Source organism: Mesocricetus auratus, unplaced genomic scaffold, assembly GCF_017639785.1.
Source record: "Mesocricetus auratus isolate SY011 unplaced genomic scaffold, BCM_Maur_2.0 Super-Scaffold_100007, whole genome shotgun sequence".
In the NCBI taxonomy this organism is placed as follows: Eukaryota; Metazoa; Chordata; class Mammalia; order Rodentia; family Cricetidae; genus Mesocricetus; species Mesocricetus auratus.
In genome coordinates, this window is record NW_024429191.1 from 32,293,830 (window position 1) to 32,315,282 (window position 21,453).

General features: G+C 45.9%; 1 protein-coding gene across 4 annotated transcripts in view; it reads left to right on the forward strand.

Moving 5' to 3' along the window:
• The window catches only part of Fstl4 (follistatin like 4), a 406,082-nt gene that overhangs the window by 203,561 nt on the left and 181,068 nt on the right, over positions 1-21,453 (forward strand). For all 4 annotated transcript variants that reach the window (XM_040748611.1, XM_040748610.1, XM_005067777.4 and 1 more), the window contains one exon: positions 15,211-15,456. In XM_040748611.1, coding sequence (XP_040604545.1) covers positions 15,211-15,456 — 246 coding nt within the window. The remainder of the gene's footprint in view (positions 1-15,210; positions 15,457-21,453) is intronic.

The window sequence follows — 21,453 nt, forward strand, 5'->3', positions numbered from 1 at the left end:
ATCTCTGGCTGCCCTGGAACTCACTCTGTAGACCAGACTGACCTTAAACTCACAACAATCCACCTGCCTCTGCCTCCGGGTGCAGGGATTCAAAGCCTGTGCCAGTAAACCTACCCCCTTTCCTTCCCCCTCCAGTTTAGTTTGACTAAAGTTGTGTCAGTGTTGTTAGTCTTTTCAAAGAACTAACACTTCTTTTCATTGACTCTTTGTATTGTTTGATTCTTTTACTTCTATTTTATTATTGTATTCCTTATTTTAATGATCTTTTCCCATCTATTTGGGGGGATGTTATTTACTCTTGTTTTCCCAAGGCTTCCAGGGTCATCATTAATTGATCAATTTGAGCTTTCTAGATTTTTTAAACATATACACTAACACTCAATGTTATAAATTTCCTCTTAGGACCGTTTTCTTTGTGTCTCAGACATTTTGGTATACTGTGGCTTCACCTTCATTCCATTCTAGAAATTGTAAATCTCCTTCTTGATTTCATCCTTGACTCAATTATCATTCAGTACTGTGTTGTTTTGTTTCCATAGGTTTGTGTACTTTCTGTAGTTTCAATTGCTATTGGTATCTAGCTTTATTTACTCAGTTGAATGTGAATTAGGGAAAGATTAGCAATGACTTAGGAGGGAATTCATGATCTGGAAGATAGATTTGGGGATATATAGCACAGAATATAGCACAGAAATACCAAAAGTAAAATTGTGAAAAGGGTATTTAATAGGATGAGAACTTGAAACATGTTGGATCATAAGAAGGAGGAGGAGGAGGAGAAATGACAAGCTGGAGGAGGGGAGATAGTTGAGAATTTTTAAGAATTATAAAAGACATAATTGCTTATTCTCCAGAAACCTAATGAAGTACAAGAAGACTAAACACAAATATTCATAGCTCACCTTCTTTTTAAAAAAAATGTGTTCTCTCACTTTTATTCTTCTTCATCTTTGTATGTAGCTTCAATCATTAGGCAGGAAAGTACACAGGATGTGATTTGCACACTTCTCCATTTCATCAGAATTTACTTCAGCGACAATCAGTGTATCATCAGGCTTCAGATTCTTAAAACATAAAGGGAAAAAACCCTCAGAATGGGCATTTAATGAGCATAATCAACTATCTCAGAAGTTAACAAAATGTTTAAACAAAGCGAGTCTTTACTCAAGACCACTCTTGATTTTCCTTATAAATATTTCAACAAAAAAACCAGTGTTTTCCTGTAAATATTTTACACTTCACAATCAACTCAATTTTTACTAATTTCTCTTGCTTCTGTAACTCCACATTCCTCATAGATGATTTCGATCTTTTTATTTTTATTGTTTAAAACAATTTTTAAATTTAAATATATTTTGATTATGTTCTTCCCACATCCTTCCAGATGCTCTCCCTCTCCCCCTCCCCCCCTCCCATTCCCCTTTCCCCTCCCCATCCCCCCCTCCCATACCCAACTTTAAGTTCTTTCTCAAGAACAAACCTAAATCCAAAACAACAAAACCAAGGAAACGAATTAGCACACCCCACCAAAATGTAACCAAATAAAAGCACACCAAAAAGACTTAGAATCCATTATATGTTAGTCAGCTACTGTTGAGCATGAGGCCTGTCCTGGAGAGGTTGATATACACAGTGTCACTCCATTGGAGAGAACTACTGTTGAGCATGAGGCCTGTCCTGGAGAGGCTGATATACACAGTGTCACTCCATTGGAGAAAACTAATTTTCCTTCTCCCAGCAAGAAAAATGACAGTTCTTTTGTTAATCTTTACTCTAGCAGCTAGGCTTCCATTCATTCATTTTTTTAAAATATAATAAGATAAAACAAAAACTATCACATTTAATTGTGGGAGGGAATATGGGGAGAGACAGCTAAAATTACAGGGCATTTGAAGGGTAGTATGGAAACCTAATATAATAAAAACTCCCTAAAATATACACATGTATGAAGGTGATGTAATCAAAACCACCAAATAATGGGGGAGACAAAGTACAAACTGGCTATGTCTTGTCACCAAATGAAGCCTCCAGTACCAGGACTGAGTTACACATAATTGAGTTGCTGGCTAAAGGGGCCCCACAGGAATCTGCAAAAAATTCAAGCTGGAGCTGGGTGTTGGTGGTGCACACCTTTAATCCCAGCACTAGGGAGGCAGAGGCAGGCGGATCTCTGTGAGTTCGAGGCCAGCCTGGTCTACAGAGTGAGTGCCAGGACAGCCTCCAAAACAGAGAAACCCTGTCTCGAAAAATAAAAAACAAAAAAAAATAAAAAACAAAAAAACAAGCTGACAGCAAGGTCCCATTGCTGAAGACAACATCTACATGACTCGTTGAAGATGGAGTTCTGGAATCGGTGCCTACATAGAGCCTTCCCCGCAATGTTCCAGCACCTTTGGTATAGGAAGGTACTCAGCAGCACACCATCAAAAGATAAATACAAATGCAAAGCCGGCTACAAACCCTTTATCCACAGTGGTGTCCTGCCTGCAAGATATGCTCGGGCAACGGTGGCACAGACTGTGGGAGTAGCCAGTCAACAACCGATCTGACTTAAGGTCCTCCACAAGATGGAACCCACACCTGACACTGCTTGGGTGACCAAGAAACCGAAACTGGATAGCCCAGGGACCCAGGGTAAAACCATATAATACTGATCTTTAAAAAAAAATGTAAGCCAGGCGTTGGTGGTGCACACCTTTAATCCCAGCACTCGGGAGGTAGAGGTGGGTGGATCTCTGTGAGTTTGAGACCAGCCTGGTCTACAGAGCGAGTTCCAGGACAACCTCTAAAAAACAATACAGAGAAACCTTGTCTAGAAAAAAAAACAAACAAACAAAAAAGTAGTGACAGCATGACTGCTAGTGATATTCTGCTAGGCTTGTAGATTAGTGCCTTGTTCCTCCATCACCAGAGAAGCTTCCTCCTGAAGAAGACAGGAACATGTATAGAGACCTACAGCCAGACATTATGCAGAGAGTGAGGGACCTTGGAACACACAGCCCTAAATGGGATGTCCCCATCAAACCCCACCCCTCAGAGCTTAGGTGAAGAGCAGGTGAAAAGAGTGTAAGAACCAAAGGGGTGGAGGACACCAAGACGACAAGGCCCTCTAAATCAACGTGAGCAAAACTCACGTGAACTCCTGGAGACTGAGGCAGCCTGCACAGAGCTGGCACGGGGCTGCACCAGGTCCTCTGCCCTTGTGTTACGGCTCCCAGTTTATTGTTTGTTTGTTTGTCTTATGGGATTCCTCAGGGTGCAAACAAGTAGGCCTCTGGTTCTTATGCCTTCTCTTGAATTTAAATCTTTATTTCAGATTATACATTCTATTCAAGATAGTTAACTAACTGTTTAAAGTGATAAAGGGGTTGGGGAATAGCTCGACGGTAGAGTATTTGCCTGGCATCGCCCCTCCAACCCTGCGACTCAATACATGAATAAAATGAACATTTTACACAAATGCAACTGAGAGAATTTAAAGCGTAAGAAGGTATTATGATAAATATAGAATCAATATATGTGGTAGTCAACTTTTTAAATCAAGAAAAGTGGCTAGAGTTCGTTTGTTCTGGGAGTCTTCACACAGAGAGAAAATTAATTAACTTTAGACTTTCAGTTAATTATGCTTTGTAAGTGAACTTTGTAAACTGAAGAATGAAGGAAGTATATTTTGGGCTGAAATAGTGGCTTGGCAGTTAAGAATGCTTGCTGTTCTTGCAGAAGACCCAGGTTTTGTTGCCAGTATCTACATGGTGTCTCATAACCATGTGTAACTCCAGCTCCAGGGATCCGATGCCTTTCTGGCCTCTATGGGCTCTGAAAGCATGGGGTACACCCTCATCAGGCAAAACACTAACATATATAAAACAAATCTGTTTTTAAAATAAATTATGTTTAAATTTTAAATGAGTAGAGAGGGGAATCTGTAAAAGACACTGCCCCCAAAATAAGGAAATGGGAGAAAGAAGGACAGTCAAAAATGTAATGAACAACATAGAATAGACAATTGAATGTATGATGGTAGGCCATGCAATGGGTAATACAAGCAGAAATGGACTATAGGTATATGAAAATTGTGGATAAAAATACGGCATTAAATCAAGGAAACTAGATCTCAGATGAGTGCACATGATTCATTTATATAAAATAAAAAGTACATGAAACAAATACTATATTGCATAAAACATGAAGGTGAGGGGGACAGGGAGATGGCTCAGTGGCCAAGAGTACTTGCTCAGCAAGCATGAGGACCTGAGTCCCAATCCCCATCACCCTCATAAGAAGTTCAGTGTAGGACTGGAGAGATGGCTCAGCCATTAAAGATGAGGCTCACAACCAAAATACAAGAAGTTCAGCATAGCTGTGCATGCCTACAATCTCAGAATCAGAGAGACAGAGACGGGAGGATCCCAGGAGCATGCCAGCCAGCCAGCCAGCCTAATCAAAACAAGAGCTTCCCATTCAGTGAAAGATCCTGTCTCAAGAGACTACGGTAGAGAGTGATAGAGGAGGACCCCGGGGGAGAAGGACAAATGGCAAAATCAAAAAAAGCAGAAAGGAAAGAAAAAGAAACATGCTTTCTCATGGTGCTTTGATGTCTATGCTGAACGGCAGTGTACACTGCACTTACAAGTATACACAATGCCTCAGGGGGCGTGATTCCTAGCAAATAATAATAAATTAACATCAGCTTATCAAGGTAATAAATTCAGTTATTCCTTGGCTATTTCTCATATCCACTCATTCTTAAAATAAGAATGATTGATGCATAGATGGTTACTTGAATCTGTTTGGAGGTGGGGTGTTGTGGGCATGTTTTAGTATTACCTTATTGCAGCTGGGACCAGCTGGACCAATGCCATTTATGAAGCAGTAGCCTTTTTTCCTGTCAGAATGGTTGCTCTAGTCATATAAACTTTCCTATTCATTGAGATTTATTTCTGGGTCCTGTGTTTTATTTTGCAGTCGTTGATTTGCCTATGCCTGCTTCAATAGCCTATGTCTCTTTATATCAGCAGCTTTGTGGTCTGGTCTTCTAACACAGGGCCAGGCACTCCCTCCCCTCCCTGTCCTTTTCTTATCTTTCCTGGTTATCTGAGGGCACTTACTCTTCCAAATGAACTTTTAAAGACCACTTTAGACCATTTCAAAAGGATTATATTAAATGTATGAATTTATGGGAACGTCTTCCCACTAGAAGAATAAGGAATGACTTTGCATTTGTTCATATCTTCTTTTATGACCTTCAATAAGATTTTATAGCCCTTTTCACATAGGGCCTATGGTTTTCTTGTCAAATTTATTCATAAATATTTTATGAGTTTTGCCATTATTGTGAAAGGACTGTTTTTCCCCTTCTCCTGCCTAATTATTTATTGCTAATGTAGAGTAGAATGGTTAATTTTGACACATTTATCATCTGTTCAGCTACTTCATCACAGTTGTTTTATAATTTTATCTTTTTTTTCCAGTACTGGGCATTAACTTAGAGCCTTGCACATGCTAGGCAAGTAGGGAAGCGTTCAATCACTAAGCTGCATTCCCAGCCTCCTTTTTTCCTTCTTGATTTTGAGATAAGGTCTCCATACATTACCCAGGCTGTCCTTTACCTCCCTTTGTAACCCGGGGAGACCTTGAACCTCTATCTGCCTCGGCTTCCCAAGTCGCTATGAGTGAGAACCTACACCACCACACCTGGCTAATTTCAGCGCCTTCCACCGCTCTCTTGGGTCTGTAAGGAAACTGTTGTAACAGCAGTAGCCAGTGGTAACTGCTCACTGTCTTTCCTTCTCAAGCATTAAGGTTAATTCCTATCCCTTTTTGGATAGTGATGATAATAATAGCAATGCCTGTCTGACTCCTGGTTTTTAACTAGAAACACTCTGATTGTCTATCTACAAGGACATATTTAAAGGATTTTCTTCTACTCCTTTTTCCTTAACAATTTTACTTTGGAGTACGGTTAATGTGTACGAGTGTTTAGGCTGTAAGTGCAGTGCCTAAGGAGGCCAGAAGAGGGCAGCAGATCCCCCTAGAACTACAGTGCAGTTGAGGGCAATTGTGAGCCACCATGTAGGTGCAAACACAGAACCAGGGACCTCTCAAGAGCAGCCAGTGCCCTTTACGTCTGGGCCATCCATACAGCCCCCAGAACTGATGTATTTCCAGACTTCCTTTATTTCCCCCTTTTGCTCTGGGTGTGTGCAGATACATTTTCTACCTGATGCTGGAAGCCCTTGAGTTGAGCCTCATTAGTAGCAATTCTCTTCCTGAAATCTACTGATTACCCCTTTTGGTTAAAAATGTCCATGTTCTATTAAAAAGAACAAGAAAAGAAAAAACTTGCTCTGTACTTCATTCTCCTGGACTGTGGGCCTTTCTGTGTCACTATTTAAGTTGGCCTTCTCTGGAAGTTCTGTCCCTTCTCCTCCTCCTCACCATGGTGGCAGGACCTCCTGAAATATGCAGTTATTTTCCGTGCTGATCTTTGGGCTACTAATGCAGTAGTGAGCTCACAAATAGCCCTGGTAGGTGACCGCTGGTCCCATGGGCCTGTTGTGAATGCGGGCAGTTTGCTGTGTCCCTAGGGAGGAAAACATAGTCCCCATGGGTTTGTGAGGAGCAGATCCAGCAAGTCACTCAGCCCACCTGCCAGAGATCTCAACTCCATTGAATCTAGTGTCCTTGTTTCCTCTCTGTTGCTGTGATAAAAATAGCACACAGAAAGTGGCTCTGGGGAGAAAGGGTTTATTCAAGCTTACAGTTCCAGGTTAGAGTCTGTCATCTGGGGGAAGTCAACACAGGTCAAGCAGGTAGTCACACCACATCCATGTTCTGGAGCAGAGAGAATGAGTGCATGCCTGTACGTTGTGTGTGGCTTTCTGATGTTATAGAGTCCAGGACCAAAGCCCGGAAATCACATTGCCCAATTCTAGGCTTGGTCTTCCCATATCAATGCAGGGCAGGTCAAGGAAAGCAAAAGAGGCCCCACAAACATGGCTATGGGCCAGATAGTCCCTCACTGAGATAAATTCTGGGTTGTGTCAAGCTGACAATTAAAACTCCATCATACCTATAATCTGATAGCATGGCTAAACTTTATCATAATATTACCCAGTATACTTGTTTATGGCTGATTGTCCCACTGAGATAAAAAGAAAGGATATCTGAGGGGAAATTGGCACCCCACTGGTTGTAAAATAGTCATTTGTGTGTGCAGTAATATTCAACTTTTATTACTAGCTATTTAGGTATATGGGTGTCTTGCCAGCATGTATATCTGTGCATTATGTGTGTACCCACCAGAGACCAGAAGAGGGCATTGTATCTCCTGGAGCTAGAGACAATTAAGAGCTACTATGTGAGTCCAAGAGATTGAACCCAGACCCTATAGGAGACAAGCCAGCACTCATAACCACTGAGCCATCTCCATGCTCCAATTTAATCTATTTTTCTTGAAAAGTATAATCGAGATAGAGACCATGCAACTTAGCATTTTTCCTTTTGCTGTGATTAAAAACACTCTGAAACAGAGGAAGAATTTTTCTCATAGTCCAAGAGTATAGCCCATCATGACAGGGTTGTCATAGCAACGGGTGATGGAGACAGCAGGTCACATTGCATCCACAGCCAAGCAGAGAGCAATAAACACTTGCACTCAGCCCACATTCTCTCTCTCTCTCTCTCTCTCTCTCTCTCTCTCTCTCTCTCTCCCCCCATTTTAGAGAGGCTAGGATCCCAGCCTAGGGAATGGTACCACCTTTTGTGGGCAGGCCTTAGCCTAATCAAATTACTCCCCACAGGCATGCTCAGACACTAACTTAAACTAAATAATCCCTCACAGGCATGCCAGGAGGCTTGCCTCTTAAGTGATTCTAGGTCCTATCAGAGTGACATTAAAAGTAACCATGACAATATGTTATCAACTTGAGACACATCCATGACAAGTGACCTCATCAAGGCAAGGGACTGACTTGGAGGCTACACTTGCACAGTGTGTAGGGTCCTAGAAGAAGTTAGCATCCTTTTAGTCTGGTGAGTCTCCAGGGATAAAGTAGCAGGAGACACTCCAGCCCCTCCCACTGAGTGCCTTCACAGTAATTCCTGAAATAATTGGAGGCATCGGGAGAAGCAGTGCCCTTTAATCATTAGTTAGTGGAGAAACTGGACCAAACCCGCATTCCGGGGCATCCCCAAGCCGGTGCACTCTCACAGAAACCAGCAACAGCTGGGGCCATCAGCTCTGAGATGGAGGGAACTCAGAGGAGCCAGAGAAAGTGACAGGGGAGTTAGGTACCTGGAGGGACAGTAAGGGGCCTGCTGACAGAAGGTAAGATGGATGGCAGCTGGAGGGGCTTCCTGCGAGGAAAGAGCTGGGGGAGGGATTTATTCGGATTAAGTACTCTAAAATAAAGCCATTTTGTAAATGAAACCCCCTGCCCCCCAGCAAAACTCCTTTTTATGCGACTTTTGTTTGCAAGAAGGTTTGGCAATAACTCCTCCAAAGGCGATTCAGACCACTTGTTTGAGCACCCAGAAGGAACGGGAATGAGATGACTGACTCCCTCTGCTGTCTTGTAGCCACAAGACCCCGAGTTAAAGCCCTGTCTCTGTCATATGGCCACAGTCACAGATGGGAGATGGGTTTTTTGTTTGGTTGGTTTTGGGCTTTTTTTTTTTTTTTAGCTTCAATGTACTTTTTTTTCATTTTGGTTTCTTGAGGCGACAGAGTTGACTCACAAATCCCAGGTCTCTCCTCCTCCGACCATCTCTGCTCCTTCCCCTCCCTATGAGCCACCCCTTTCCCCTCCCCTCCCCGTTTGTCACACACACACACACACACACTCACACACACTCACACACACACTCATTCCCTGTGAGCCACCCCTTTCCCCTCCCCTCCCAGTGTCTCACAACAAACACACACACACACTCACACTCACATACACACACACTCATTCCCTGTGAGCCACCCCCTCCCAGTGTCCCAGTGTCCCACACACACATATACACACTCACACACACATATATACACACTCACACACACACACTCATTCCCTGTGAGCCACCCCCTCCCAGTGTCACACACACACTCACACTCACACACACATTCATTCCCTGTGAGCCACCCCCTTTCCCCTCCCCTCCCCGTGTCTCACACACACACATATACACACACACATACACACTCACACACACACACACACACACTCATTCCCTGTGACCTGCCTTCCGCAGATTTACCTTCACCTGTTCTCTACAGCTGACTCTGCCAGCCCCATGCCTCTGAATATTTAAGAAGTGGAGACTGGACTAGGCCCGACACCACAGAGACCTCATGCTGGACCCTGGAACTCTGAGGACTGTAGACCACAGCTGGCTGCCTAGGGCCCTGCCACAGGGCCTGCATTTGGGAAACACAGATCCCCAGTTGTATGACAAAGAATATAGTGAGCTGGCAAACAGCCAGAGAGAATCCCAGGACAGAACCAGGAGTTCCTTTATGGCTTGGGAGAAAGTTCTAGAAATAGTGAGAGCAGAGTTGCCATTGTCCTCCCACACTGCAGAAGGAAGACAGCTGTTGACAGTCATAAAAAGGGCTCTGGAAGGGAAGAGAGAGCTTTGACCTGACTGCAAAGTGGGCCTGCGTAGATGCGGATCTGAGGGTGAAGATGAGTAGGAGAGAACTTAACTAGCCTGCCCAACCCCAGCATCATGCAGTTAGTTAACTAGTTAAAGTAAACAATGGTGATGATTAGTTTCTGGTTTTGTTTTTGGTTTTGGATGTTTCAGTCAGTAAGGTGCCCTCCTTGTAAACAGGAGACCTGAGCTGAGTTTGATGCCCAGAACCTGCTATAAAAAGTCAGGCAGAATAAGGGAATGGAGATAGGCAGATCCCTGGGGCTGGCTGGACAGCCCGCCTACATCGTACAATCAAAAAAAAAGAAAAAAAGGTGGGTAGTACCAGAAGAGCAAGAGCCCATGTTCTCCTCTAGCCTCCACATGCCTGGGGCACACACATACACACATGTACATGCATGCACTCACGCACACACGAGCCCTGATGCCCTGGTTCCTCCAAGGCTGCCTTTGAGCTTCAGGGGCCTGGTGAGGGCTCAAAGTTTGTCCTCCAATCCATCAGCTCCAGTCACATTGTCCTGACAGCTTGTGATTTCAGATTCACCCAGCTCCAAGCAAATCCTGGGGAACCTGCAGGGGAAGCCTCTCTGGGGAGTATTTGGAGGCATGCAGTTTGAGTCTGCCTTCTAAACTCAGTCAATACTTTGAATATAAATGTGTCCACTCTCCCTTTAAGGCTAGCCTCCTGAAGGCAGTCACCACCCCACCGTGCTCATAGGCACTTGGATTTGACTAGCTCCAGGGCTCCCTCCTTCCCAGCCCTGTCTTCTCCTCCCATCACTGGCTCAGAAGTTCTGGATCAGCCTTTGCTGCACACCAATCTCCATTGGTGAATGATCTCCTTCAGTCCTGCCAATCATCTTGTGAAGAACAGATAGACACCATTCATGATTTTAAGCCAGAAAGACAAGAAGATAGGGAGCTACCACCAAGCCCTAGGAGTATGGGCCTGGGTAAAATAAATGTCTTAAGCATGTGGTTGCTCAAGGGCAGACAGGGTAACTCTAATAAGGCCTACAACAAGTTCTGGCATGGCATTCCTCTGGCTCTGGCTCCCTCTCTCCTGCCCACTGCCTCTCTCTCCAAAGAGCATTATCTGTCTCTCTAAGGCCAAACTTTGTTATCTAGAGCCCCATATTCCTTCTTCTGGGGTCTCTTGATGAGGTTGGGGTTGACACCGCAGTTCAGGAAGAATGAGAGCCCTCCCCAGGAGTAAAACCAATCATAGTGTCATGCTGGTGCCTTGTTTGACAGGCCCACCTGTCAAAGCCCTGGCCTAGGCTAGCAGGTCACTTCTGTTCAGCTTAGCACCTCCCAACACTCACCATTCATTAGCAGTCTGAACTATGAGGTTATGTGTGAATTTATACATTTGTTTCAGTAAAGAGCAAATTATTCATTCTGGAGGCAATGGTAAGCCTGGAGGTCCTGGCTTTCCTGGCCTGTATTGGTCAATCACTGGTAAAATGTCATGCCCAGCCACCTCATTTCTTCCTTCCTCCTCTGTGTGCACCTAACTTCTCCAATTCCCCCATACCCAACTTCTTCCTCATGAATAAGATAACCCACAGCTGGGTAGTTCAGTAGGTAAAAGGCTTGCTGTGCAAACATGGAGACCTGAGCTCAACTCCCAGTACCCATGTGCAAAGCCTTCAAGCCCAGCACTGGGAAGGCAGGAACAGGAGGACACTGTACTGACTGATTGAGCCAACATAGCCTAATTATCAAACCCCTGATCCCATGAAAACATATCTCTGAACCTGTCAATACAATTGTTTTCAGAAAGGTTTGGCTAAAAAGGGAAGGCTGACCCTGAATGTGATTAACACCATCCTGTGGACTGGAGTCCCAGACTAAATGCAAGTGAGCTGAGCACCAGAATTCCTCACTCTCAGCTTCCTGAGTGGGGATGCAATGTGAGCAGCTGCCTCACACCATTGCTGCTGTGAGGGACTGTACCATCAAAAATTTGAGAGCCAGAGGAAACCCTTGCTTCCATGAGTTGCTTTTGTTGGCTGTTTTGCCATAGCAGTGAGGACAGAAGCTATGCCAGTGCCCCAGTCACCTCTGAAAGGCCCTGTCTCTTTAACTATCACAAGCATAATGCATGCCAACATGAATCTTGAAGGGAACATTCAACTATAGCTTCCCCATGTGTCACCCTGGATACCATCATGGGTATACCGAGGACCAAGGAGCCAGAGTTTGGAAGCAAAGTAACCCACCTAGGTCTTGAAGGCACTGGGCTGTGAGGAAGCCATACCCACAATCACAGGTGAATCAGATTCCCTTTTTTGCATCCAGAAGCCATCCTGGAACTCACCTGCCTTGAACAGCCTCCTCCTGGGCTCAGGCTAGTGCTGAGTCACACCTAATACAACCAAGCTCAGAGCTTCTGGCCACCTGGTCTGTGGCACTCTGATCCAGCGTCGTCTGTAAATGCAGCAGGGGGTCTTCAGCACCAACAAGTACAAATAGATTTGTGGCTCTACCACCATCCCTGTAATGTATCAATTCCCATGTCTCCCCATGTTCAGTAAATTTAATTAGTGTTGAAAAGCAGTTTATTTGGCAAGATGATCAGTTTTTAACCTGGGTAAATGACTTTCCTTATGACTATAAATTAGGCACATGCTATCTTTTTTACGCATCATGGTTGTCCTCATAAACACTGGAGGCAGTTGCCGGGAGTCTCACTCCGTTACCTTTCCCATTACTATTTTATCATCATCCCGGTAGGAGTGGCGAATTCATTCTGCTTTAATGACAAAAAGGAAGTGTCTGTGAGGGGCTTGTTTAATGAAGAAGCTACCTCATGGTCAGTGTCTCCGTCCATGCCTGTCCTTGCCTGTCCCTGCCCGGGCAAGCTCAGCTCCCCATGGGCCATCTGTCCACAGCCTTGGTGAGGGCCACAGCCTTGGTGAGGGACATACATAGGGCTTCAACACTCCTTTTGTCTTAATTAGGAATCAAATATTTGCTGACAGCTGATTTCCACATCAGAGAGAGAAGGTAGAGTTCTCACTGTCTTCCATGGCCACAGTTTGGCACAGGTGTTTTCTTAACTGTGACCCCCTTGGGGCACAGTTTATGGAAAGTCACCTGCAAGCTAATCATGGAGCGAAGGACTCCCGTGGTGTTTAATACAATCTAGCCTTTCAAAGAAGAGTGCCAGGTGGAGGGGCTGCCGCTATCTGAATGAAGGTGGTCTCTGGTTCCCTTGACTGCAGAAGGCACCTCCGGGGAAATGTCTGTCCTCCATGCCACACCCTTACACATCCTTCCTGTCCACTTAGGAGAGGCAGGCAAAGATGAACGACCACTGAGCGTGAGCCCCATCACCCTCCTCATGCCAGCCTCTGGCCTGGTATTGGAGCATTGGCACTAAATTGTCCTTAAAATTGTTGTGTTTCTTAAAGCCTGGTAGTTCTGTGGCCACAGAAGGACAATGGCCCAGCACCTGTGGAGCCTCCTAAAGCTAGAGCCAGAACACATGTTCTAGGGGAATGGATAGAGGGAAACTATAAGAAGAAATACCCCCCTAAGGAAAATTGGAGCTTATAGCAATTGGGGGAGAGCAAAGGGGTGGTCACAGTGAGAGAAGAAACCACACAGCTGGATCTGAGAAGCCAAAGGCTTGAGCTGTTTCTTCTCAAAAGGAGCTATTAGTCAGTTCTGTTCTGCTTGCACGGGGACGTTTATTGAAACGGTATCTAGTGAGTGGTAAGGTTTCACTTCCTTACCCTGTCTTGGGAAAGAAACAAAAGCTGATTGTTTCAGCACAGTGTCAGTTTCTTCTAGTAGCTGCCAGCATTTTCCAGGGTGGCCCATTTCCCAACAACCCAGGAGAATCCTGCTAATCAAACACGCTCGGTGGCAAAGCAACCAGAAGTGCTGTGTGTGTGTGTGGGGGGGGTTCCAGCCCAGAGGGTCCTCTGCTACGAGCCTGCTCTCTGGACCCTTCCCTTCCCATTGCTACTGGTCAACCTCCAGGAGGGGTAGGAGAGGTGGCTTTTCAGGACGTGGGGGCAGACAGACAGCCCCAGATAAGGGAGGTTTTCAGGCCCCGCTATGCTTCTTCACTCTTACTGTGCAGAGAAATTGTTGACCTTCGAGTTTATTATGATGCAAGAAAAAAGTCGATACTTCTTAACTTGCCAAGGTTAGGGGAATTTAAATGAGTTATTGAATCAAGTAGTTAATCTTCTCATAACTGATTTTTTTTCCCTTTCAAATCTATGATGATGAAAAGCAGACCTAACCCAAAGCAGGAAAAGGTTTCTTGGTTTTTCCCTTATACATGCATTTGTCCCAGGGAGTAGAAGCTGAGGCTGAAGTCTCGGTGTTGACACAAGGGCCACTCTGTCTTGTATAGTGTACAGGAGACAGCTTATTTGTTTGGACTTGGTTGTTTGTGTGATGTTTTAGTTTTGATCTTTGGTACCTGGTCTTATGTAGTCCAGGTTAGTCTCAGCTCATTATGTACCCAAAGCTGGCCTTGAGCTTCTCCAAGATGACAGATGTGCATAACAAGCATGGAAGATCATTGCATCAAAACAAAAGGCAAAAGCCTCCACGGCTATAAATTCTGTATCCACATTTTAATTCTTTGGACTTTGGGTTTGTTTGTTTTTTTATAATTCCAAGCCTGTCATATGTTATCATTAATGGCATGGGGTCATCCTCTAATTCCCTGGACTCTTCTCATATGGTGGAATATTAAAATGCTCTGTATGGACTTCTCTCTTTATCAGTGAAATAAGTCACCCCAGTCACCTGCCTCAGGATGTGAACTCTGAGCCCTACTATCCCAAGATCCTTGTGGGTGGGTGTCAGACACAGGGGCTATCCAAGCAGTGTAGCAGCCCCAGATTCCAGGTATCAGCCTTAGATACAAGATCAAGCTGGAGAGGACTGGTGGGAGGTTGGAGGAGGATGCTGGTGGCCCTGCTGCTGATGGGATGGTCACCCACTCACCTCCTCACACTTCCTCTCTAGACTCTGCAGTGACTTCCCAGGGTTGATGTAGCACTCCTCAGTGGCTCCGCTCAGCTCTCTCTACAGCTATATCTATGGCTATACCTTTGCCTTGGACACTGGTCCAAAAAGAAGCTCCTAAACTCTCATAGCCTCTGGACTGCCTGTCTTAGTTACCTTAAACCTGCTGTGATAGAAGACACCATGGTCAAAGGAACTCATAGAAGGGTTTGTTGGGGCTTACAGTTCAGAGGCTGAGTCCATGACCATCATGGCAGATAACATGGCAGCAGGCAGGCAAGCTTGGCCTTGGAGCAGTCGCTGAGAGCTCACATCTGATCCACAAGCACAATGCAGAGAGAGAGGCAGAGTTAATTTGGAATGGCATGAGCCCACCCCCAGTGACACACCTCCTCCAATAAAGCCACACCTCTAATCTTCCCCAAACAGTTCCTCCAGCCGAGGACCAAGTATTCCAGTATATGAGCCTCTGGGGGCCAGTCTCATCCGAACCACAGCAGGAAGTTGAAGCTCTACCCTTGCACTGTTTGTGACCTGAGCTAACTAACCCTCTGCATTTGTGTACATCCACAGGTCTTCCCAGCCCTGGGCTGTCAGCCTCCTGCGGGAAGAAACTCTGCAGCCACGGGAGCAGGTGCTTGCCTGACAGGGTGACAGGGCAGCCCTCGTGCCACTGTGTGGAGGTGTGCAGGCCCCGCTACATGCCTGTGTGTGGCTCCGATGGGAGGCTCTATGGGAACCACTGTGAGCTTCGCCGTGCAGCCTGCCTGCTGGGCACGCGGATTGTCAGCGTGCACAGCAAGGACTGCTTCCTCAAAGGTAGGGAGAGGGCTCCTGGCCCTGTGCTTTAGTTCTGTCGTGGGTCTTCTGACACTTTTTTGGCTAGTGATGAAGGTGCTGGGTGTAGAGGTCACGAGTGTAGAGGAAATGAAGAGAAGGATCGGTACATTCATTAACTCAGTAACGGCAGAGACCCTTCAACAATGTGGCGTCAGTCTGAGTCCCACCCCCAGAAATCTCAGTCCCTTCTCTACCCTTGGAGAACAAAATCTAGGAGGTCAAACTAACCTCTTAACGAGAGGTGAGTCTGTATCCGCAAGGTACCAGACAACATAGTATGACCAAGTCTCTGCATAGCATGTGTCTTGCAAAGTGGCAACAAAGACCACGTGGAACCGAGTTCAATGAGTCAGGAAGCCACACTGTGCATATAAAATGACCAGATAATACCTGCAGAGTAGTCCCCAGTCAGTGGGAGAACGTCCCGTGCCTTGCCTGTTCAGAGAAGCCGTGAACAGAATCAAGAAACCACCACAAAGACAGCAAAACAGATGTATGGAGAGAGAGACCAGAGAACTCACTCTGTGCTGGGTTTAGGTAGGAAGAGAGGGGCAGGACAGTAAGAGCCACAGGGAGGGCTCTGTCTTATGTATTAGCATCTTGTCAGTACTCAGCACAGTATACCAAAAAGGTGCTCAGAGACTTACAAATACATGTGGGTGCAAAGGCTAAAATGCCGTTCCTGTGTCAATGTGGCCTCAGTACGTGTCTTGGCCTGCAGCAATGCTGTAAGCCTGAAGTAAAATGACCGGGTGTACATTAGGTTTCCTATGCAACAGAAGCAGAACATGAGAGATTAACAGGCCTTCCTGGACTGAACTGGGGGCACTGGAGGCGGGAGAGCTTCCCTTGGATCCTGTGAGACCAGAGGTTTGCTTTGGATATAGCAAGGAAGGTGTGGGGGGCATGTGTTTGCTGGCCACCAAGGACTGCAGAACTACTCTGTGGTGATGAGCTGGGCCTCACAGGCTCCCCATGACTACCCTCAGCATGTGCACATGCCCTAGGACACAGGCCTGGGTTGGGTGGTCACAGTCTAAGTGAGGAACACAGTTATGGGAGCCTCCACCCCTTCCGCCCCGAGTCACCAGCACCCAACTAACAAACGGGCTGTTCTGGGTTGGCTGTGGTGGCATGGGCTCTGGGAAGGTGCACTTAAGCCTGTGACAGGAATAATCTCAGACACTTTCATGGCTGTGCTCATGACGCTAATGTTAAGGTACTTCAGAATCATGAGGTGCATTATGCAAATGAGACCACAATGAGCTGAGGACAAATGCCTGGAAGCGCTGCCCAGCTCATGCCCGCCGCTTCCCCGGCAACCGAGCGCACTAAAACACTTGACCAGTTGCTCCAACTTTATTGGGCGTGTTGGATTTTATAGACTGATGTTCCATTCTCTGGTTTCCAATATCCCCCAAATTGCATCCTTCTGAAGGTTTTTTATTTCCTCATTGGAGTGTGCACAGCCTCCCTTGCCATCGGTTATTCAAACGGCATTTCTCATTTCACACGAGGGAAAGGACAACGGCCACAAAAGCTGCTGCAATGAGGGATGACAGGGCAGCCTCCAGCAGGGCTTCACGATGATTGAATTTGTGTGCTGTGCCTTCCTGATGCAGCGTGCCGCCAGTCCTGTGAGCCCCGACCCATGCAGAGCTGTTCCCCTCCAGACCCTTCTTCCAGTGAGCAACTTCTACACACATCCCTAAACACCAGGTTACATCTGGGCTCTGGTGTGTCTCAGCTGTGTGGCCCCAGGTCTCTCTCTGTACTTCTCTGGTCCGTCCTCTGCTTCGGCTATAACGTGGGCCTGGCGGCCACCACTATCTGCTCTGGTTATGCAAAGGGAGGGAAGTACAAAAGATCATGCGTGCAAAAGATCGTGCGGCACGGCACCTGGCCCACTGCATCTGAAATGAACCATCATTGCTTCTGCTCAGCTAATGTGGCCAGAGACGCCCAGATGGAAGGGAACAGAGGCAAACAGAAATCTTCCTGGGAGGCTCTTGGGGAGCTTTCCGAGTCCAGATAGTTTAGTGGTGCATAAAGACTGGTATAGGAGGTACTGAGTACTAAGCACTGATGATGTCATGGAGTGCCAGCTTAGAACCAGGACTTCTCTATCCTTGATCCCCGGGTCTGGACTTCTTGGAAAATCCTCTAATACAGTGATTCTCAACCTTCCTACGGCTTCGACCTTCTAATACAGTTCCTTGTGTTGTGGTGACCTCAGCCATAAAATTATTTTCATTGCTATTTCATAACTGTAATTTTGCTACTGCTACGAATCATAATGTAAATGCTTTAGGAGAAAGAGTTTTGCCAAGGGGGGTGCGACAGGCTGAGAACCACTGCTTTAGCACCTCGTGCTAAGGTTGGCTCCAGTCGTGGCAGGCAGGAGGGCCCCGTCTCCTCTTCCAGCATTCCTCTAGGGTACATCCAGCAAAGTGAGGGGACCTAGGCACTGAGGAGCTAAGGAGGGAGGAGGGTTGCAGGACCATATCATTTGTTCTCTCTGCCTCACAATGGCAGCAGTCTGTTAATATCAGCTTGAGCTCTATGGTGATAGTTTGTCATTCATCCCAAATTTCCAGGAAGTTACCAACTTGAAGGCACTCCCCCCCCCCGTGAAAATATAGTTCTAAAATTGCCTGTCTTCTGCTCTCTGAGTGAACATATGGCTTCACTCTCTAGGAGTGCATCAGACCCAGAAACCAATATATGGACTCTCTTTCCAGGGCCAGAGTGTAGATCAAGTGGCATTTTACACTGGACCAAGGCACTGTGTCTACAGCCGCTGTAGAGAAGCCTTTTGCCCAGAGCTGGCTGGTGACACAATGCCCTCACCACATGGTGTGAGAGTCAGAATTCTGAGCCCCCTGTCCATAAGAAAACTTCTGGTATCAATCAATCCCAGTTGCTATAGTGACAGAATTCTTTGTGACTAATAAATAAAGTATCATTTAGGGATTATTGGCCTGCTTTAATCCCAGGTTTCCTGGGCCAGAAGCTGGGTGTCTCTTGTTCTAAGTCAGGAGTAAGGAGAGGTGTGGAAAAGACACTTTGTGTATGCTTTCCCTCAACTCTAAATACCACCAAGTGATATACCAGATACTGCCTGATACACCAGATACTGCCTGATACACCAGATACTGAATGGACTCACTACCTGGCTTCATACAGAATTTGTGTTTGGAGGTATCTTGTCACAATGCATTCCTCCATGCACACTAGTTTTCACTTTAAAAAGTCTTTTTTGACTTGTTTTTGAAGTCTCTCTCTCCTATGAGCTTACCTTCGAGGCAATCCCTCACCATGCTAGCGTCTTGTTATATGGCTGACCTGATGGTATAGTTCATCAAGTTTCCAAACAAACCATGAAATTATGAAAGCAAAAAAGGTGCTTTGTATCTGTCTTACGTGAATCCTTCAGTTTCCTCAGCCTGCAGAGAGTGTGTAGATGTTCTTTAGGTTGCTCAGTATATAGAGGCCTGCTGCCAGGCTAGTGACATCCAAGAAGATATTTTCCACTTACATTTAAAAAACAAATGAGTGGCCACACACTCACTAGCTGTTTCTATCCTTTTTCAAAGACATAGTTTATCTTCTAAAATTATAGTGTATGTTTCTGTCTATGTCCTTAGGTAATGTATTTGAGAGTTAACATGTTCAGAGAGGCCAGAGGAAGGTTCTAGATCCCAAGGAGTTAGAGTTACAGGCACTTCTGGACTTGCAGATGTGAGCACTGAGAACTAAACTCCCATCTGCAAGTGCTCTTAACTTCTCTACCTCTCTCCAGCACACTAGCTTACTGTTGCTGCTGCTGCTGCTGCTGTTACTTGTATCTTGGTGCATTCAGAGCTTAAGTTAGTCTCCAGAGCTTCCCAGGGCCACTTCTGTACTTCCACAAGTCTCTTCTGTCTGCCAAGGGAAGTTACTCTCATCCTGGGCTGTGCCAACCACAAGAGACTGTAGTCACCAGGATGTGTGAGAGCTTGCTACAGAGTTCGTGACAGAAAAGGGTGTGTGGTTTGACTCTGTCAGATGAGCAGCCTCTCTAGCTCAGAAACCCTCTCACAAGGAAAGACTTAGACCTGAAGAAACAAGAGGAGGGTCAGGCTTCTGGGAATGAATGTATTGCTATGCCTCCTTGAACTGAGGTTGGCCTCAAAAAACACTGTAAAGCAGGTATGATAACAGTATCTCTTTGCTGCCATGAGGTGTTATGAGAACAAAATGGGCCATAACTGCTCTAACTAAGCACTTTGCTCTAAATAAGCACTTCTCTCTAAGTGATATTAAGGATCTTGGAATGTTTGTGATGTCACTGCAAACAGCAGGACACATTCACTGTGTAGGTACAAGCAACTATAAAATTCCCAGCCTCTTACATGACCATGATGGTTAACCTTGATCATCTGCTTGTCTGGACTGAGAGACACCTAGGAGACTGGTAAAGTTTGTCAGTGAATGTGTCTGTGAGGACGTTATCCAGATTATATCATGAGCCAGACATGGTGGTACAGGCTTGTCATCCCAGCACTGGGAAAGCTAAGGCAGGGATGCCAAAAATTCAGGGTGAACATGAGTCACATGGAGATGAGAGAGAGAGAGAGAGAGAGAGAGAGAGAGAGAGAGAGAGAGAGAGAGGAGGGAGGGAGGGAGGGAGGGAGGGAGGGAGGGAGGGAGGGAGGGAGCAGGATTGAGAAGGTGAGAAGGCTTGGGACTCTGAATGGATTGATCATGGAAGAGTAGCATTGTTTGAAGTATTACAGAAGTAGAAGAGCCAGGTCAGGGGGTGTGTCCTTCTGAGCTCTCCCCTTCCCATAGTCCCTTTCTCAGCTTCCCAGCAAGCACAAGGTAGAGAACTTCCTTACCAGACTTTCCCACTATTGTCATGTCTGCCCAAATGCATGAAGCCAAGTAACCACGGGCTAATCCTCTGAAGATGTGAGCCAGAACAGACCTTCCTCCTTTGAAATTGACCTTTCGAGTACCCATGGTACCGCTACACAAAACTACAGCAGCAATACTGGATAAGGGTTGAAAGGCAAGGACTGGTGCCTCTTCCTTTGAGTTGGGGGAGACAAGATGGGTCCTCCCTGTTTCTTTGGGAAGTGACTAGAATTTGCCCTTCCTTCAAATGGCTCCTTCTGTGAAAAGAGATGGATCACCCAAGTTTACTAGCTAGTTAGCAAGAAGCAAGAGAACCTGATACCCATCAAGGAAGCCATTCCTGGGACGTACAAAAGGGTTGGGGAAAGTAGAATCTGAGGGAGAGGTTCATCCGTCAGATGGGAGGGAGAGGGAACACTCATGGGCATTCTTGGCAGAGGAGTCCCACGAGGTAAACAGAAAGACTGTCAGTTAGAAACTGTGGGGACAGATTTCAAGGGGTGCAGAAAGGATCAAGTGTCTAAACTCTGGGTCCTGGGGATGGGTGGGGCTTAGGGAAGGGCCAAGCCAAGTAGTGTGAACTCAAGGTGACTCTGTATGAGAGGGAGGTGACAGCTCAAATGAAGGCCAGCACCAGTTCCTAGCATCCATATTCTCTCAGCCTATGGCTTCTCTAGCCAGAGACACCAATGCCTCGAAGACAGATAGCAATCTTTGGGCAATCTCTAATTTTGGGCATTCCCCACTTCATGGATCTGGACAGCATCCATGCAGATAACTGGAGATCGGCTGAACTGAAAATTAACCCACATCCCAGCACAAGCATGCACCCCATCTCAGCCTCCTCAGAGTGCATTTATCCCACTTGTAGAATCCGCTTCCAGAGTAGGGAAAAAATGACTTCAAATGAACATGTATTCTCTTTGAATATTTCCCCTTGGAGCTTGGCAAGAAACATCTTGGTATGAGCCCCCTACAAATTTGCAAGAACACTATCAGTTCAGCAGTGTGGTGTGCTCCACAGAACAGCTGCATTCTGAATGAATTAATTACAATCCAGTAATTAAAAATTGCTAA